Source organism: Halichoerus grypus, chromosome 10 (assembly GCF_964656455.1).
Source record: "Halichoerus grypus chromosome 10, mHalGry1.hap1.1, whole genome shotgun sequence".
NCBI lineage: Eukaryota > Metazoa > Chordata > Mammalia > Carnivora > Phocidae > Halichoerus > Halichoerus grypus.
This window is the reverse complement of record NC_135721.1, coordinates 105309048-105329910: the sequence shown is the minus strand read 5'-3', so window position 1 is coordinate 105329910 and position 20863 is coordinate 105309048. Positions and strand designations below refer to the sequence as shown.

Here is a 20863-nt window from a genome sequence, read left to right as displayed (position 1 = left end):
GCTAGCATTTTCATTAAAAGGATTCTACACTGAACTCAAACAAAGTAACCCCTAGCTCTGGTTCAACCACAGATAATGGGAGATTTTGGACAAGGTCCTTAATTTCCAAGGGTTACAGCTTCCTCCTCTATAAAGAAGGAGGTTCGTTTAGTTCAATGTGGAGGATTTACACCATGACATTTCATGGGGCGCAGTCCTTGGTCGGAAAACTGACCACTGGGCCAGGTGCCTCCACTTTAGGGGTATGTGACTATGCCCAGATGTGCCTGCTATGGCCTGAAGCTCAAAATGTATTTGTGAGTATTTCCTGTCATTTCGTCTCCACAGTAGCTGATGTGGAAGCTCTGAGCACCTCAGGATTTTTTTTTTCTTGCTCTCTAACTGCAATGTGAATGTCTTTTATTTCTGCAGTTTTGACCCACAAAGTTGCTTGGTTTTCCTCTGACTTTGTTCATTCACTCTCCTCTCTGCTCTGATTCGGTTCCTGACAGGTGTGTGTGTGTATGTGTGTGTGTGTGTGTGTGTGTGTGTGTGTGTGAACAGCCTGATTACCAAGTAACCCATTTTACTTTTTCTTGGAAAACTCCCTCTTGTTCTCTTCACCTCAGTTGATTTTGAGGCAAATTTGAAAACGTCAGATTTAGATCCTTGTTCTTCAGAGTGCCTGATCCGCAGACCAGCAGCATCTGCATAATTGAGGAGCTTGGTAGAAATGCAGAGTTGGGGCACCTGGCTGGCTCAGTTGATAGAGCATGCGACTCTTGACCACAGGGTCGTGAGTTTGAGCCCCACGTTTTGGGTAGAGTTTACTTAAAAAAAAAGAAAGAAAGAAAGAAATGCAGAATCTCAGGCCCCACGCTGATGCTGCCTAGGAAGTGTCATTTTCTTAAGACCCCAGGTAATTTGGATGAAGTGCCAGAGCGTTACTTTAAACACTGTGGTCCACTAACTACCTGCATCAGAGCTGCCTGCAAGCTTGTTACAAATACAGGTTTCAGGATTCCTCTCCCAATTCAGTGAATCAGGGCCTGGCCCTCGGCCCTACCACCTGCAGCATTAACAGCTCCAGTGATTCTTTAGTGGAATCAGGCAAGATTTTGCTCCGGCAAAATCCTTCCTAGGGCCTGGTTTGGAGACAGCTTGACAAAGGACAGAGGACTCTGCCTGTCACCTGCTTAGAGACACCTGGAACATCACCTCGAAATCCCTCCACTGGTGTGAATATGGCTCCCCTAAAATTCCTGAAAGCAGGGCATTAGGGTAAAACTCTTTCTTTTTACTCTAGGTCTCTGGTCAAAGGAACTAGGGGCTCCCAAGTTCCAACACTCAAGAAAAATGTCATCTCCTTCAGCACTTGCTGACTTATTTTAATCTATCACAACAGTTCTCAAACTTGAGCATGCATCAGAATCACCTAGAGGGTCTGTGAAGACCCCTGCACCCCGCTTCTCCAGAGAGTCTGACTCAGAATCTGCATTGGAGGCCTTGAATCTGCATTTCTGACCAGCTCTAGGTGCTGTTATGTTGACGCTACTGGTCTGTGGCCCACACTTGGAGTAGCAAAGCTCTGTGACACTGAGTAGCGTCATTCTGTGAAAGCGAAATGAAGGGTTTGCACAGTTTCTCCTGTGCAGCCTGGAACGAGTTGGCCGGGCACAGGTGGACCTGTCGCAGCTACAGCCACAGAGCTGTTTGGCTTGGTTGAGCCCCCGGGCTAGTTATCCTTTGAGCAACAGCATCTGAACAGAGGATACCCAGACTGCTCGGCCAAATCAGCCACCTCTCTGCTTGCTCCCCAACTTCTAGTGACTTGTCCTTAAACAACCACCCCCATGCTTTGTAGGATCAGTCCTCTGGGTGGCAAGTTTTCCCCTCTCCCTGATCCTGGTGAGGAATATTCTGAGGGCTGCATAAGCCACACGGTTAGATCGCCTATAGGTCAAGAAAGGGCGACGGCGAGAAGCTAGGAGGTCGTTCTGCAGGGCTTTGCAAGTTCTTTGATTCTCTTCACCTCTCCCTGCAGTTCCAACAAAGCAGTGGCTTCCACTTGAACCCCCGAGAACTCACTTGACCCCAAAAACTATATGCCTTTAAAAAAGGATATAAAAAGTGGTTTTCCCTGTGGACCATTGCAATACGATTTGAATCCCCAGAGCACCCCCTTCCCGGGGCGGGGGAAACCAGTCCATGATCCAGGCTTAATAGTTACAGAAGACAGAAAGAGAGAATCACATTTTATAATTGATTTGAATTGTAGTAGAGAAGACTTTTTTTATCACTTTTTTTTATCACTTACTTATTCTTACTACAATCCCAGTTCTGCTAAAATGTATTAACATTACAGCAGGCAGAGACAACTATTGGAAATCAAGTTTGACAGCCTGTATATCAAACTCACAGTCCATAAAACCCAGTGGAATTGGATACCTTTGTAATGATATTTAACATTCTACAGAATAAGAAAAAAAATGTTATTGCTTTTTAAAAGGTCAAAGGAAGCAGGAGTATTGAAAGATGCAGGTGTTCCCTCGCATCGACTGTTTCTGTGTTAGCAAGTGCACAAGTCATCCAGCTGAGTGGAGGCTGCCTCCTAACCCTGGATCATCTTACATCTGCCCCACTCTTTAAATGGGTCAAAGGCATTTGCAACCATTACTCCACTTCATCTTCTCGGCACCTTCTGTCCTTTTCCAAGAACAGTTATTATCCTCATTTTATAGATCCAGAGTGGTTGAGAGCCTGGAGCTCAGCTCAGCAAAGCCTACAGCTCCAGCCTTTGTCTATCAGACCAGATTCCTCCTGGTCCATAGTCAGGCTGACACCACCTCTGCTGCCCTATTATGCACATAAGGGGTGCAGACACCTTTCCCCAATGTGCCTGCTTCTTTTACCTTTCCTCCAGGATCCCCTCCCAAGTGGACACACTTCTGCCTGACTGCCCTTCTGTGTTTTAAGATTCTCTCTCTCTCTCTCCCCCTCTTTTCCTCCCTCTCCTCCTCTCTCACCTCCTTAAAAACACTCCTCCACAGCCTAGCTCTCTGCAGGTTAGACAAATCTCAACCAAGAATTCACCCGGACTCACGGATAAGTTCTGCCCCCAAGGTCTTGCATTTGACTTAGAATCAGGAAATTGAACAAAAGGAACTGAGCCCATAATTCTGAGACATTCAAGAATCCAGTGACTGGCAAATGACCTGCTATACTCTCCCTCTGTGTCTATGGAGACCAGCCTTAGGAATAGCTTTCACTGTCTACCTGCCATGTGGTATTCAAATTCACAGAAGTCAGGATAATAAACAAGGGGGTTAGAATGATAAATACTAATCCTGAACGGTAAGAGAGGGAATCTCCTCTTTCTATAATTAATAACGAAAAGTAATCCTGTCCAAACTCTTTAAATGAGCCTCTTTGTTTGCTTTGTTTCTCTCATTCCCCTTAGCCCAAAGCAGCAAGCCAAGATGGCGGAGTATTGCCGACTGATCTTTGGAGACGCTCTTCTCATGGAACCACTGGAAAAATACCCAGTAAGCAGTTTCAAGGTTTACCCTTGAAGGAATGCCCCTGGAGTTGGGGGCGGGGGGGACTTCCTTACATCCTTTCCGTGTTGCTCAGTAAGATTCATTCAGTTGATAATGAAGTCTGACCAGGAGGAAACCTTCAGTGTGCCCTGCTGAGGGTGAAAGAAATGCCTCTGTCTTCTTCCTGTACCCTCCATCTTCTCCTTCCCCCTCTGACAGATGTGACTGTCAGGACTACAGAATCCCCCCCCTCCCCCATCACAATCAGCCGCGGAGACATTCCGGGCAGACGGGGCTCTGATCACCAACCAGGAACCTTATCACACCCTTTGAGAGATATGGTTCAGCAAAATGGGACGTGGCAGGTGGCACAATGACACCCCCATCTGGCCTTGCGTCCACTCCTCACGTCCTTGCATGTGCCTGTTCATGGAACTCAGGGCTCCTATAGCCCTGAAAGCATCCCTGCTTTGGGAGGGAAAGCAATAGGAATATCTCAAAGTAGCCTCTCCCCTCTTGAACCCTTTTCCCTAGTCTCCACACATTCGTACATGGCTTCATACCAATCTCCCGACTCCTTGCAAGAATAAAGGACCAGTGTAGGAGAGTTCACTGAACTTTCTAAAAATAACCCATCTTGGGACTTGCACACATGCTCTCTGATACAATATCTAACAACCCTCTCATGGGAAATTGATTTTTCTCATTAGCCATGCAAGCTCGAAACACAAGAAATAAGCTTTGCAAATAAGGGTGGCTTGAATCTCGGGGCTGCAAGGAAATGTGAAGCCACCAGTCCAGTCCTGCTGATGCCAAGGACATGTGCAGCTTAGCTCTGGAGTTCTGGATGGCAGGAGGGGGGAGGGGGAGTTTGCTCCTTTTAAACTGCATCTGAAAGGTTGATTCTGTATGCTTGCCTGGAAGCTCCTGCCCATCTTTACCAACCCTTCCTGACAGACGCCACACTAACTGGCCTCCCTCCTTTGAAAATCCAAGGCAGGGCCTTCCTATCTGTCCTAACCCAAAATGGTTGGATTTACGGTCCACAGCAAAGTCCTGAACCTTTGGATTAGCAAATCTCCCAGTACATTTCGATGGTCTTATTCATGGGGATTTTGTTATGAAAAAAAAAAAAAAGAGTTCAATAATTAAAATATGCCTTTCATGTGAAAAAATAAAGAACTGCGAAACAGCAAGACACACTTAGAAGAGTTTACTGGACTGTACTGAAGGTAGTAATGAATAATCTAGAAGCTCTTGGTGTCCAACACCGTCCTGGCGCCTTGGGGAGGGAAGCTGAAAGAAAGGGGCAATATTTTTTTTTAAGATTTTATTTGTAAGTCATCTCTACCCCCAACGCGGGGCTCAAACTCACCACCCCGAGATCCTGAGTCACACCCTCTGCCGACCGAGCCGGCCAGGGCACCCCTAACGGTGCGATATTTTTACAGAAAGCGCTTTTCTTTTCCATTAGCTGGAATCTGGAGTTCCTCTTCCAAGCCCGATGGACTTAATGTACAAAATTTTGGTGAAAAATAAGAAGAAATCGCACAAGTCGTCAGAAGGAAGTGGCAAAAAGAAGCTCTCAGAACAAGCTTCCAACACGTACAGCGACTCCTCCAGCGTGTTCGAGTCCTCATCTCCAGGAGCTGGTAAGGGGTTAGGGACTCTTGTTCCCTGTGCCGCATGGGTTTTAGAAGCGCTGACTTAACGTAGAAGGACATTGAACATTCATATTTGGACACGCTTTAAAACTGCGCTGGTTTTTCTATTTCTGCTACCAACTGGGTGGCTTTGTTAAAACTATGCACACGTATTATCTCCAGTTCTGTACGTAGGGAGGCCCACGTGGGTCTCACGAGGCTAAACTCTCAGTGTCAGTGGGGCGGCTTTCCTTTCTGGAGGCCCTAGGGAATCCTATTCCTTGCTGGTTCCAGCTTCCAGAGGCCACCCACATTTGTTGATTTATGGCTCCTTCCTCAGTGTCAAGCCAGCAATGCCCCGTCTCAATTCTGGCATTGTACCGTCCTCTGACCACAGCCAAGAAAGGTCCTTTCCTTTTAGGAACTCACACCATTACACTGGACCCTTTTGGATAATCCAAGATAATCTCCCCCATCTCAGTTCCTTAATCTATCTGCAAAGTCCTCTCACCGTATATTCACAGGACACAAGACATATTCCCAGGACGTGGTCATTTGGGAGAGCCATGATTCTGTCTAGCACATTGACCAAATCATCTTCAAACTGACCCCATGATTTTAAACTTTTCAAGGACAGTGATCCCTTAACATTCACTTAGGTCTGGGCACCAGACATTCACTGGATATATTCTCATTGATGATATGCTGAAGAGTTCTGGGCAATTCCACTTACCCATATTTTATAGATCTCTTTTAAAATGTAAAAAGGTAAAGTTACTTGAATTATCTGTCAAAGCTCCTAGGTGATGCTTAATATCATTAATTTTCCTTTTAGGTTTAAGTTGAAATAGATTTTTGTGGTTGATGAGAAAAGAATTCCAAGTGGTCACCCCATTTCCTTTGAATTGCTTGTCATTTAGTCTAATTTCTCTTCTAGCTTTAATCAGAATCTTGGCATTCTGGAAAGGGCATTAGGAAGCTCTCCTGATTGGAGGGTGAATAAGGGGAGGAAGCTTGAAGCTTGAATCTAGGAAGTTCTTCAACGAAAAGTTTAACTGACATTGGAACACTTTGGAAAACTGGCAGTATTTACAAAAACTGAACATATGCACACCCTCTGCCCCAGGGAGTCCCCTCCTAGGCATATACCGGACAAAAATGTTTATAGACAGTCATCAAGAGAGATGCAAGGAATTGCTTAACACAACGCTACTCACAACAGCTAAAAACTGGAAACCAACCAAATGTCATCACAGATAAAGAGGTTGTAGTATATTCACACTGTGGAATAATATGCAACAATAACGATCTACCTTTGCACACAAGAATAGGGCTACATCTCAGAAACATAATGTTGAGTAAAAGAAATCAAATACAAAAAAGTATCCGCTGTATTGATTCCATTCATATAAAGTACAAAAACAGGCAGAATGAGCCTATGCAGTTAGAAGTCAGGAAATGGTGACCCTTGAAGAAGTGGCTGGAAGGGGATCCGAGGAGGCCTCTGGACACTGGTTTTATTTTGTTTCTTGATCTCAGTAACAGTTACTAAGGTCTGCGTAGTCAGTGAAAATTCATCACTCTATACACGTACAAGTATGTATACTTCTCTATATACCTATCATATGTCAATTAAAAGACTTCAGAATAATTTTTTAAATTAAAATATAAACTCTAGGACAGTGGGGGGGTAGACCAAGACACTGATTTATCTTTTTTTTTTTAATTTTTCCATCTCAATGGCCAATATCTTTTATGGGTTAGATAAAAATCCTTATCAACAGATATTATACAATTCTTTGAAAGGTTTTATGGGGGGATAGTTTTTGAATGTGTATTTCAAACATTATTACGCAATTCCGAATCTCTTCTCAAAAACAGTTGTGTTCTCAGTATGAATGTTCTTTTGAAGGTTTGGAGGAAATATTATTAAGAGGCTACCTAGCATAATTCTTGAACCTCTTGAATCCAGGGAGGAAAGCAGGTCTTCCTTTGCATGGAGAAACTTTTTTCCTGTGTGCCATTCTCCCTATCAGTTCTGTCCCTCTTATTAACTGGATGCATAACACAAATAACGATTTTTATAGGCGGTGAACATTATTGCTTAATACAAAGAAAAAGCAGCAGTCTGTTAGTAATTCAGTAGATTTCCTAAGCTAGCCCCATGGTCTGTTGTGCAATTTTTCTCTCAATGGAAAATTTTGGACATTTAAATAGGTAGGTAGGCTCTTGAATAATGAGCACTGCTAATTTACCATTTGGTTTGTAGATGGTCTCCGGTAATGGGAACTCAAGTAACTCGAAAAACATGCAATGGTTCTTATTTCAAAACTAATTTATTTATCATGGCCCCTGTTGGCCAGGAGCCTTTTCCAGGATTCAGCCCTTTGTCAGTACACTTGTCTTAAAGAACTAGGATAAAGTAGATTTTTTTTTTTTTTATGGTGCAAGGTTTTAGGGTCTTAAGATGCCTCCAAGGTCCCGCCAAAGACTTATAAGGGAGAAACCAGGGTCTGCTCATAGAGTCATGGAAGACAAGTTCTTTCTTTCCCCCGATACACCAAAGAATGACCTGATAGAGTATTTGAAATGATTGGTGTGTTGTTAGGTCCTGTAAAGCATTGTGTAAATGGTTTTGCCAAAGAAACTTTTAAATTGCTCTATAAAAAGAATCCCCTCTCTAATTAAAAAGCAAAAACTGGTTAAAAGAACTTGGAGCAACACATTTGATTATTAAAAAAACTTGAGTGCCAACTTCCTAAAAGAACATGTCTCTATATAAATATGTTTTCTAACCAAAATATAATGGATTCATCTTATTAACTAACACAATATCAGCATCATAAAGTGGCTGTATGTGCTTTCTTTTAATAAACAAGCCATAAATAATGATTTGTTGGTCCCAGAAATCTTTTCCCTCTAAAGATATTTCATAAATACTTTGCCCACTGCTGTCATTGAGTAATTGATTGAACTTAGTCAGCCAAATGAAAATATGTATAAGCTTCTTCGAAGACATGCTGTGGACATTGTGTCATTTATATAGATTAAACGGGGCGGCTAACTTTCAGAAGGTTTGAGGGGGAGGGCCTTGCACATGCAAGTTGCCTCATTGTTGAGCTAATATTGCCATCTACTGGGCTCATCCTATTATTGCCCCATGTGAATGCCAAAAGATAGTAGTCAAATCAAATAATGCTTTCTGTAGTATTTAACTTGAAAATCTTTTTCCGTAACTGATATCATTGGGTCTGACTGAGGCCCAGAGCTGTGGCAGAATTTAATACCTCATGCTGTATGAATATTTAAAGTAGCAGAATCAACCACCAAATCTTCAGAGAGGAAAAAGAATCCATTGAAATGACTGTGTATTGGCTAAAGATGAGGCTGAATTATGTTTGATTGAAGTAGATTTCCATGCATCATTATGTTAAGGGTTCATGCATTTTATCCTGCTTTTTAAAATGGGACGTAGCCATTTTCTAAGATACGTGCATTGCTTAGAGGACAATGCATCCATTAAATAAGCCTGCAGGCAAATCATAGGGTACAATAGTTAGCTTACAGTCTTTGTGTAGTTAGGTATGCTGCCACAGCCCCACCCTTTCTGTCCTAGCTCTTGTCCTTGGCCTTCACTGTGAGGTCCCCTATGGCCTTGGAAAAGTGGCCACAAAGTCACTGAGCACTGGCCAAACATCGCATGGAAGAGTCAGGGCTCAGAAAAAGAGGGAAAAGTGGGACAGGATAGTTTATCCCTTTTAGGGTCATAGAGACACTGAGAGACAATGTACACATCAATATAGGATGTGTGTACCATAGCTAACTGTAGATGATGCCATATATTTTTTTAAACATACAGATAAAATTGTTAAGCATTTTCAATAGAAGGTGGGCATTTCAAATGTATTCGCAAATGAAACTTGAGAAAAAAATCCATATTCAAAATCTCAGTATAATTATCTATATAATTAATAAAATTTAAATATCCAAAGGAATAATTTTAAAATCATGAAAGGCCAATACCCAAGGAAATTTTTGGCAATGCACCTGTTAGCACGTGCTTCAAACCTTCAAACCTGTTACCTCATGATCTTTTATTAAAATTCCACAGGGGAAGCTGATACCGAGAGTGACGACGACGATGATGATGATGACTGTAAAAAATCTTCAATGGATGAGGTAGGTATCTAGGGACTGACTTCGGGTCACAGAGACGCTTCCCCTAATTTGCCCACCCGGAAGGCTCATTTGGATACAGTCCATGGTCACCTTCTGCCATCTAGTGGTCAAAAGAGTCATAGTTCACTTTAAAACTTTCGGTTACCCTGTTGGAAAATGAAAATGCATGCTGGGGTCTCTAAAGGAGTTAGCATGGCATTGAGCAAAGCTCTCTATAATGAACAATGCTGCTGAGACTGCCTTCCATCAAATGGGGTATCTGGAGGGTGAATGCAAAAATTCAATTCGTGACATCCAACCACCTGCTTCAATTTTTGAGGCAATTGAATGGATTGTCAAATGGCCCCAAATCCAGAGAAGACATGGGATTTGGGAGAAATGTTCAGAAATGTGACATTCATTCTATTATTGTAGCTTTGGAACCACTAGAGATCCTTATTGATGTAAGCTCGAACATCCCAAAGAATCTCATCAGCTCAGAGATATTATTTGCACAGAATCTAGAAGTGAATCTGGAATAGGTCAATTAGAATTTTAAAATTTTGTTGTAGCAAGGTCTTGGTCCAAAAGTTTATACTGAATCTTCTTTCCAATATATTGGAAAGCATCTTTCTCAGGGATAAATAATGAATGATAAGCTATTCTTACATGATGTTCTTCCTCTGGTACTTACTTCCTTTCATGTAGTCTAAAGTTTTGATTAACTATGTTCCTCCACTAAATTTCAAGTCAATGTCCAGGAGGAAAACTATTAATATGCTTGGTAAAGTAGTTCTGCCTGATAATTACTTCAATTGCACATAATATTTATGACTGATTCTTGATCATTTAGAATTGTCTTACTAATTGAATGGTCCATTTGCAAATGTATATTTCCCAATTCACATTTAACCTAAATATTGCTACAGAAATTTTAAAAAGAAATCATGTCTCCATGCATTCTGTCTTCTGAGAATGGGAGAAAATATTAGATCAGTCTACAGAGGTCTGTCCATGTCAATACTGCATAAAAACTTTATCAAAGTGATATGTAATAGCTAATCATAGCTAAAGCAACATGAGGTTTTACTATGTGCCAGGTACTTTTCTGAGCTCTTTCACATCAACTAACTCATTTAATAATCCCCAAAACTCTAGATGCTATCACGACAGATTTTATTCTAATTTAATGGGTGAGAAAACTGAGGCACAGAGCAGTTAAGTAACTTGCCCAAGACTGCACAGCTTCTAAGTGGTGAGTTTGGGATTTGAAATTAGGCCATCTGGCTCCAGAACCTGAGCTACTGACCCCTACCCTGAATTGTTTGCTTGCCTACTAGGCACCCAGGAACCAAGAAGGCAGGGAGAGATGAATGTTTGTAAAGAAAAGCAATAGCTGTTCACCCACCCCAACCTATTTCCACAAGGCAACTTTTTTTAAAAAACTTTTTTTTTTTTTTGGTTCACTGGCAGTTACCTACATACTAATTTTCATATTGTACAGAGAATTATTGATTTCTTAATGTATTAACCTTAGACATCAGCTAAGGAATTTATGCTATGGCAGGTGAAATAGGGCTCAGTGCTTCTCAGATTGTAATGTGCATTGAATCACCTCAGTAAAATGGAGATTCTTATTCTGGAGGCCAGTGCCGGGGGGGGGGGCACACTGGGACCTGTCCCTAAACCTCCCTCTTACCACCCCACACTTGCCTAACTTATGAGCAAATTTTCTCCTGTGATGAACTTTCTATTGGCAATAATTTTCAGAAGAGGAGGGATGATGTTCTCTCTCGTGGGTCCCTGCATCTTTGCCCTGGGAAAAATAACCCTTGGGAAGGTAATGCTGACTCTGGGAATGTTCCTTTTAATTCTGCTTCCAGGGGACTGCGGGGAGCGAGGCCATGGCCACCGAAGAGATGTCTAACCTGGTGAACTATATTCAGCCAGTCAAGTTTGAGTCATTTGAAACTTCAAAAAGTAAGTTTTCCCTGGAGAAGAACCCCTAATGTAGCCTAGAATGAGTATCCTTTCAATACAAGGTCGTTAGAACAAAGAATATTACCCTTAACAGAACTCTTCTGGAAATTCTTGAATATATGCCTGGGTGGACGATCATAACCATGTGAGAAGTTTATTCTACGATGTTTCCCCAGAATTCTTAATAGGGCTGTAGGCCATCCACGGTTATCTGAAAGACACTAGAGTACAGCTAATTGAGAGTTTCACAGTTGTTTTTGTTCAACAACATAATGCGTTCCTTCCATTAGATAAGGGACAGTATTGAAATAAACTATTTACCCATCCCCCAGAAGGGGAGCGGCCAGAGAAGTGGTTAGCCCTGATGACTAGAAATAGAACACAATCAGTCAGTTCACCCACATTCTGTTTGTCCAGCCTGTTTGATAACATTAACTTCACATCATTTTTTGTTCTCCCTTCATCCAAGTACACATCCATACCGGATGCAAAGAAAAAAATAGCATCTTTCCCCCACCTAAAGAAAAGAGCCCTTTTATGAAATTGCCCTTTTTTTGATGAAATGTAAGATGCTATGAAGAGAATCCTTGGGACATTTTAGCTGCTTTTATGAGTGTGCTCTTAAAGGCTGAATTTTTGCTTAAATATAGCAGGCTCTGATAAAGCATAGTTTTATAAATACATCAAAATCTAAGCTTCTACGTAACACACTTACGTATAAGTGTATAATTTTACCCAAAGAGCCTTAACTTTGTAGTATATAGTATCTAAATCTCTACAATGAGGAATTTAACTTTCAATACAGTTTATCTATAAATATTTCAACATTTTTTTTATTTTTACAAGTACTGATGCATCTTACTGCAAGTTGTTCAGTTTGAAATGTCCTAAAGTAGTTATTTTTATATTTCTATAACTTTCATTGGCTGTAAAATGAGTTTTCCTAATTCATGAGTCAAAAGTTCCTAGACAAGTAGCCAAGTTGAGAAGGAACTGATGCATTGATAATCTTTCAGAACCTGGTAACAACAGCATGGGCCAAAGATTGACAAACAAGTACTTTTGTCCTTGTGTTTCACTGAACATACATTACAAAAGCACCTACTAAATGGACTGAATTTTAATTGGCAGTCTTGCTTAAATAACTAGTCATATGAAAATAGGTTTCTGATGGACCAAAATAAGAGAAGTAAGGGTTTCCTGTAGAGTTGATTAAATTGGGGGAAGGTAAGGAGATGGATAAAAGAGTCTAGGAATGACTTAGGAAGAAAAATGAGGCTTTAATTATGGGAAGTGGGCATCAAAGAGGGGAAAATGACTCAAAGGTAATAACTCTGTTTAAAAACTGAGAGCTGGGGGCACCTGGTGGCTCAGTAGGTTAAGGGGCTAAGCGTCTCCCTTTGGCTCAGGTCATGATCCCAGAGTCCTGGAATGGAGCCCCACATCAGGCTCCCTGCTCAGTGGGGAGTCTGCTTCTCCCTCTCCCTCTACTCCTTCCCCTGCTTATGCTCTCTCTCTCTTCTGCTCACTCTCTCTCTGAAAGAAATAAATAAAATCTTAAAAAAAATTTTTTTAAATAAATAAATAAAAACTGAGAACTGTCGAGGTGCCTTGCTGGCTCATTCAGTTGAGCATCAGACTCTTGGTTTCAGCTCAGGTCATGATCTCAGGGTCCTGGGATCGAGCCCCAAATCCAGCTCTACACTCAGCCCAGAGTCTGCTTCAGAGTCTCTCCCTCTGCCCCTCCCCCCACTTGCCCCCACACTTTCTCTCTCTCTCAAATAAATAAAATCTTAAAACAAAATAAACATAAATTAAAAAAAAAAATACCCTGAGAGCTTTCTAACCACACTTGCCTCAGTACTGTGTGTGACACTTTGGTTTTTAGCTGGGAGGAGGACAGAGAAGCTGTTGGACTCTTAGTCTTTACAGACTAAGATAACTTTGTTTTATTTCTTCCATTCTAATGGGAAGTTTGGATTCCACTTTAAAAATGTTGCTCCTGTATTCTATTGAGACCTCTAGCGCATTCATCTCTCAGGCCTCTCTTATCTAATCTGAAAATGAGGCCATCAGACTGGAAAATTTCCAAGGATTCTTCTGCTTTGAAATACCCTGATCTTAATGTCACGTTAGCTGTTTGAACTGAAGGGGTGCATACAAACTGAGGCAATGACAATGCGAGAATCAAAGAGAGAGTCAGAGACACCAATCTGAATGGATTTAGAACAAAAGATTCCCCTAGGGCTCCTTTTCTTTTAACAAAACAGCTTTCATTTACCACATCTAAAATTCATTTCCCCATCCTAATACAAGGCCATAAGCATAGCTGACTCAGGTAGTAAGAATTAGAAGAGACAGCTTCCTAGAAGACTCAACTTTGGGTACAGGTAAATGGTTCACTGAAAGAAATACATTTATAAAGTTACGATGGGGATTCATTGCCCTAACTTCACTGAACATGCGCCTACTTCTTACATGTTATAATTTATACCATTACATTTTACTTCTGTTTTTCTTGTCATGAACTCAGAAAGAAACAGAAGTTTTGAAATGTCTTCCTTCGTGGAAACCAAAGGCCTCGAGCAACTGACGAAGTCTCCAGTGGAATTTGTAGAGTATCCTTGATTTGACGATTGACGGCTGAAGTGACCCAGTTGAAGCCACATGCCATTTGTTTGATTTTTGTCTTGAATAAGGAGAAAGATGCATGAAATGGCTTCTGACTGTCACGTGGGTGTGAGAAACAGTTTCAGGTTTCATAGGCGAGGCTGAGGAGGGTGGACTTACACTGGTCTCTGCAGTAAAGGAAGCTAAAAATCAAGGTGATTTTCACACCATCAAGCCCTTTCTCATGTGGCAATTTGCTTAATCTTTCTGAATTTCCTCATCTGTAAAACAGAAACTGTGATACCAGCTTTACGGCTAACCTTTTGGGTTAGGGACAACATTAGTAAAATGTGTGTATATACTTTATACATATGTAAGATAGACTATATGTAAGACAGAATATATATATATGTAAATATAAACTTTCTTGGCATGTCACATCCTTACATGTAATAGGTGTCCAATCAGAAGATAGTTGGGATGATGATAAGAATATAAATTTTGGGACGCCTGGCTGGCTCAGTCAAAGGAGCATGTGACCCTTGATCTCGGGGTCATGAGTTCCAACCCCACGTTGGGTGTAGAGATTACAAAAAAAAAAAAAAAAACTTAAAAAAGAAGAATATAAATATATATTACCAATAATGGCTTTGTTGATAGTCCTGACAACAAAAACTTACAATTTTTATCCATAAATCAAAAATGAAACAAGTCTTTAAATTTTTTTCATGAAAGTAATAAATAGTAAATGCCTCAAACAGCCCAATTTCATGAAGCAAGTCCCAGAATAAAAATAAAGTCACCCTTAGAACTCATCCACAACAGGAGAGGGAACAAATGTAAAACTCCATACACAAAGTCACACTCTTAAGTGTTGCCTCTTGGATAGACTTTCCATTCGCTGTCTTGTCTCTTTGAACCCTCACAATAGGCCTAGAATGTAGGGATTGTTCAATCTATTAAGGAGGGAAACCAACACACAGAGCGAGGTAACTTGTTCCCCTGCCCAAGCTCACAACCTTAGCCAACCTATGCCAAATTTGGTAATAGGAAGAGTCGGCTAGGTTTTAAAGACATAGCATTGTTTAATAGCTACGTAGTAATCAAGAGCTAATGGTTCTCAGGATCGAAAACTGATGGCAGGAGGAACTCAAATACAAAACAAGGTCAGCACCTTCTGTGCTCTATTTACCTTGTTATCCATCATAAAGAGTACCACAGTCTTGGCAAACAGCATTCTCAGAGAAGGTTAAAAAATGAGCAGAGAGCACTTCAAAAATAGCCATGCAGTTCACATTAGCTTTCTGCCAAAGACAATATCACGCTCTCACATACTTAGACACGCTTGAGCTTCCTCATGTGTCCTTCATCGTGAAGCCTGTCCTTAATAATCTCCACAAAATCACACTGACTTTGACTCGGTCATTTTTGCTACCCCATTAGTTTTTACCCACTAGGCTCTGCAAAGGTGATAATACATTTCTATTATAAAAGCACATTTATTCTGTGTGTTCAGGAAGTTTTTGACCTTTTTCATCGACTAGCCCAATGAGATCATCAACAGTTAGTTCATTTTCCAATGGAGAAGGAAGGAAGGTGGCCTCTCAGTTAATAGTATTGGTTAATTATTTTTATAATTGTATTCACTACTTAACATGATGGTCCAGATATAACAAAATGCAGCTTAGCAGGATATATCCAAAAGGAACCCGTGTGGATTCATCTAACTACATGCCTCAGCTCTTCTGGAATGCGGGTTGCCAAATGGTTGCACTTAATTTTCAAACTGTGGGTAAGTAGCACAGTTAAAGTTCATTTCCGTTCTGTTATAAAGCCACATTTCCAGACGAAAAAAGAAACAAATTTCAGTGAATTTCATACAAAAAAAAGGTAACCTTTGAAAACAGAGAAAACTGTCTTTAATAGTTTATAAACAAGTCTTTGTTTCTAGTGGTTTTGCATTATTTGCAAAGAAAAATTTTTATGCTATTTAAAGCAATATGTAGAGGGGCATCTGGGTGGCTCAGCTGGTTAAGCGTCTGCCTTCAGCTCAGGTCATGGTCTCAGGGTCCTGGGATCAAACCCTGTGTTGGGCTCCCTGCTCAGCGGGGAGTCTTCTTCTCCTTCCCCCTGCTCTTGCATTCTTGCCCACTTTCTCTCTCCCTCTCAAATAAATAAATAAAATCTTTTAAAAAAATTAAAAAATTAATATGTATATATTGTAGAAAATTTGGAAAATTCAGAAAAGTGTAAAGAAAAAAATAAAACTGCCAGGAACACTACCATTCAGAAAGTCAACACAGTTAACTTTTTGGCTTTGTAATCTATAAGGTTTTTTGGTTATGTATATACAGGCTTTTAAATTTAATTCCTTGTTTAAAAATGTATAAAAAAAAAGATAGTAGGAAGGGAAAAATGAAGGGGGGAAATCAGAGGGGGAGACGAACCATGAGAAACTATGGACTCTGAGAAACAAACTGAGGGTTCTAGTGGGGAGGGGGGTGGGAGGATGGGTTAGCCTGGTGATGGGTATCAAAGAGGGCACGTATTGAATGGAACACTGGGTATTATACGCAAACAATGAATCATGGAACACTACATCAAAAACTAATGATGTAATGTATGGTGATTAACATAATAAAATTTTTAAAAATGTATATGTATGTATATATTTATATATATTTAAGTGCTATACAAAAACATGAATTTTAATAACTGTATATTAAGCACATTTCACAATTCACTAAAACCCATTTCCTATCACTGGACATTAGGGAATTTTTTTTCTACTATAATGCTCGGAGAACATCTTGAATATAAATTGTCAAGTCTATGTCCTAATGTTGGAAGAGTTCCTAAAATAGAATTACTCTGTTAAAAGATGTGAACATTTTAAAAACCTTCATGCAATATGCCAAATTGTCCAACAAAAATGTTGGTTATTTACCCGAAAAATAAAAAAAACACTAATTCAAAGGGATACATGCAGCCCTATGTTTATTGCAGCATTATTTACAGTAGCCAAATTATGGAAGCAGCCCGAGTATCCATCAACAGATGAAAGGATAAAGAAGATGTGGTGTGTATATATATATATTATATATATAATGGAATATTATTCAACCATACAAAGAATGAAATCTTGTCATTTGCAACTACATGAATGGAGCTAGAGAGTATAATGCTAAGTGATATAAATCAGTCAGAGAAAGACAAATGCCATATGATCTCACTCATATGTGGAATTTAAAAAACAAAACCAATGAGCAAAGAAAAAAGAGAGAGAGAGAGACAAACCAAGAAACAGACTCTTAACCATAGAGAGCAAACTGATGTCACCAGAGGGGAGACATGTGGGGGGATGGGTGAAATAGGTTGATGGGGATTAAGAGGACACTTATCATGATGAAAAAAAATTAAATGATTTGAAAAAATCTATACCTTTAACAAGTCAAAAAAAAAAAAATGTTACACTGGATTTCTCCTCCATCAGCAATGTATGATATGAAGTGTTCCCTCTCATTTGAGATCTTGGTTAAGTATTACCATTAAATAATAGTAATAATAATATTCTAGACAAAATATTATCTCATTGTTGCTTTAATTTTATTTCTTTGATTATTATTGAGGTTGAACATTTTAAATATAGATTTTGATTTTTATATTTCTGCTTTTATGAAGTGCATATTTAGGACTATTGTCAATTTTCCTGTCCACTTATAACAGCACTTTTTATATAATGGGCATTGTTGTCATATTTTGTGAAACAGATGAGATTGGGCTGATTAATGTTTTATTTTATGGAGTCTTGGTTTATTTTTATTATTACAGGCTCTCCATCCCAGGATTAGATCCATAATTACTTCTGTTTCTCTCATGGCTTCTTTTTTATTTGAATTTGACCCTTTCAACCACCCAAATTTAATTGTAATACATAATCTCAGGAAGAGATAAATCCTTTTTACACTAAACTGAAATTACAGCTTAATAGATGCAGCCTTTTTTGGTGTGGTTAATTTGGGTCCATTTTCTTCCAGTTATATTCTCCTCTATTAATAAATTTGTCTGCCTTCCTGGAGCCAATAGCTCAGTTATTATTGTAATGTTTAATAATATGGTCTAATACCTGGAAGTGGAAATTCTCCTTCATGGCTATTAGTTTTTAGTCATTTCTTGCTATTGCCAGTGGGACTCCTATTCCAAATGAATTTAATTTACTTATTATTATTTCCATCTCCCCCACTGAGAAAGAAATGGGATTTTGAATAAAATCACATTAAATTTACATTAGTTTGTTATATTGTGTTTCCCTCTCCCCACTGGAAAAATTATTTTGTTTAAAATCACATTAAATTTATAATTTGAGGAAATTTGAAGAAAACCAACACCTTTTAATTTTTAGTTTTCTTATCACAGAAAGAATGTTTTTCTCTTCACCTTAAAACTTCTTACATTATATCCTTCAGCAAAATCACACATCTTCATCTGTGGTCTGGTTTCTTTAGATGAAAACTTTTTTTTTTTTTAAACATTATATTTTTAGCAAATTGTTCCTGGATATTGATATTTGTATATTTATTTTATGAACAAATGTTTCATAATCATCCTCCCAAGCTCTCATAATAGCTCATTTTGCTAGTAGCTTCTATTGGGTTTTTCAGGTAGACACACACTCACAACAATTTAATCACATCTATGTTTTTTCCCTTCCTAGTGCTTTGGACTGACCATTCTAGAACAATATTAAATAATAGTATTAAGGGTGGGCAGCTTTCTCTTCATCCTGACACTAAGAGGAATTTCACTGAGTAGATATTGCCTGTGACTGAGATAGATACTCTTTCACACACTAAAGGAGTACAATAGCCCTTCTTACCTGTGGCTTCACTTTCTGTGGTTTCAGTTACCCATGGTCAACGGGGGTCTAGAAGCAGATGCTCTTTCTTCTGACTTATTGTCAGAAGGTCAAAAGTAGCCGAATGCTATGTCACAATGCCTACGTCATTTACTTCACTTCATCTCATCCCGTAGGCATTTCATCACCTCACATCATCACAAAAAGGATGAGGGCAGTACAGTAAGATATCTTGAAAGAGAGAGAGAGACTACATTCACAAAACCTTTATTACAGTATATTGTTATAATTGTTCTATTTGATTATTAGTTGTTGTTGTCAATCTCTTATCATGCCTAATTTATAAGTTAAAAACTTTATCATAGCTATGTGTGTATAGGACAAAAACATAGTATATGTAGAGTTTGGTATTATCCGTGGTTTCAGACATCCACTGAGGGGTCTTGGAACACATCTCCCATGGAGAAGCGGGGACTACTCTATGCAACTGTCCTAATTGACTAACAGTGCTTTAGGAATTTATGTCCATGTTATTAAATGTCTATTTGAAATTTGCTGGGATGAGCATATATTCATTTCTTCTTTTGTGAGTAAATAGATCTCCTAATATGTAATTGTCCTTTTGTTCCTGGGATAAACTCTACTTCCTTGTTGTGTGTTATTTTTTAGAACATACGATTTGCTATTGTAATTTTTTAGGCTTTTAGTGTCCATTTTTTCAAGTGTGATAAGTCGGTCATTTTCTTATTTTAGTACTTTGTCCAACGGTGGTATCATAGTTACCGTAGCTTAATAAATTGACAGATAAAATTTCACTTATTTTCCCTGCTCTAAAAATGATTGGTTACTTGGAACTGAAATAATTCTACGGTCACTTCACTATTATCCACCTAAGCAGAGATGAGTCATGATTCAGACAATCTAGAACAACCTAGAACAGCTTCCCAGATTCACTATGACTTTAAATTTTTTTTAAAAAAACCTTACCAATTGCAATTAGTGTGGACATCCGTTTCATACCGCTGACTGAGCCTTAGGAAAACTTTGGCAGTTAAGTTTTGTCCATTAGAAAGGAGTCAATGTGTAATTATATGTAGGTGGTAAGTAACAAAAGAAATGCAAATTTAAAAAAAGAAATCCTTTTCTCCTATAAATTAAAAAAAGAATTCTAGCGTTCAAGGTTGGTGAGGTGTGGGGAAGGCTCAGAAGCATGGATGAGAGGTTTAAAGTGGCATGAGGTTTCTGAAGGGCATTTTGGCAAGACTTATCAAAAAGTACACATCTTTTTCCTGGAACACATCTTTTGACCTAGAAATGTCACTCCTAATAATGCCATTAATGATGGCTTCAAAGATTTCATGACAATGGTATTCATCAAACCATTACAGGTAATGAAGAATTTGTACAGCTGTTAAAATTAAAGCGGACAAATACTTAGTGAAATGGACATACTACATGTTCAAAACATATTTGAAGGAGAAAAACAATATACACCAACCAGTTGACAGCGGTTTATCTCTAGATTTGGAGATGACAGCTTGACTTTTTTTTCTTATCTGTGTTTCCTAAATTTCTACAATGAATAAATATTTATTCAACGAATAATAATAATATTTATTTATTTTTAAATAGGGGAGTAAAAATGGACTGTAATACAATCTTACTGTGTTGCTCTAAACACAAATATTGTCACAATAAGGGTTGTGTTTTTAATATTCAGACCTGGCTATGCAAATAAATATGGGGATGTACGAATACAATGGGAAAAGTGGCTACAGATTAAAGCCAGAGTTCATGAGGAGACCTGACAAGCATTTTGATCCATTCACCGAAGGCATCGTGGATGGGATAGTAGCCAATACTTTATCTGTCAAGGTACGTACCTCTCTATTACAAAACTGTCCCCAACAAGTCTCAAACAGTACCTATTTTGCATAAAGAAGTAGTTTAGTCATCAAAAATTTAGAGCTAGCAATATCTCCACCTTCTTCACGCATTTTTCCTTTAAGGACCAAATCTGAATTATAAGTTTCAGAAGCCATATGCATGAGATAAAGGGACTAAGTCCTATTCTTTAATAGGATAAAAATTGGACCCTA

General features: G+C 39.2%; 1 protein-coding gene across 5 annotated transcripts in view; it reads left to right on the top strand.

Moving 5' to 3' along the window:
* PLCB1 (phospholipase C beta 1) overlaps window positions 1-20863 on the top strand; it is a 663588-nt gene that overhangs the window by 510986 nt on the left and 131739 nt on the right. For all 5 annotated transcript variants that reach the window (XR_013441954.1, XM_036122370.2, XM_036122371.2 and 2 more), the window contains exons 13-19: window positions 3440-3524; window positions 4993-5170; window positions 9273-9340; window positions 11203-11299; window positions 13833-13917; window positions 15577-15701; window positions 20485-20639. Coding sequence is in view for 4 of the 5 variants with exons in the window: in XM_036122370.2 (XP_035978263.1) it covers window positions 3440-3524; window positions 4993-5170; window positions 9273-9340; window positions 11203-11299; window positions 13833-13917; window positions 15577-15701; window positions 20485-20639 (793 nt within the window). In the remaining variant the exon portion in view is untranslated. The remainder of the gene's footprint in view (window positions 1-3439; window positions 3525-4992; window positions 5171-9272; window positions 9341-11202; window positions 11300-13832; window positions 13918-15576; window positions 15702-20484; window positions 20640-20863) is intronic.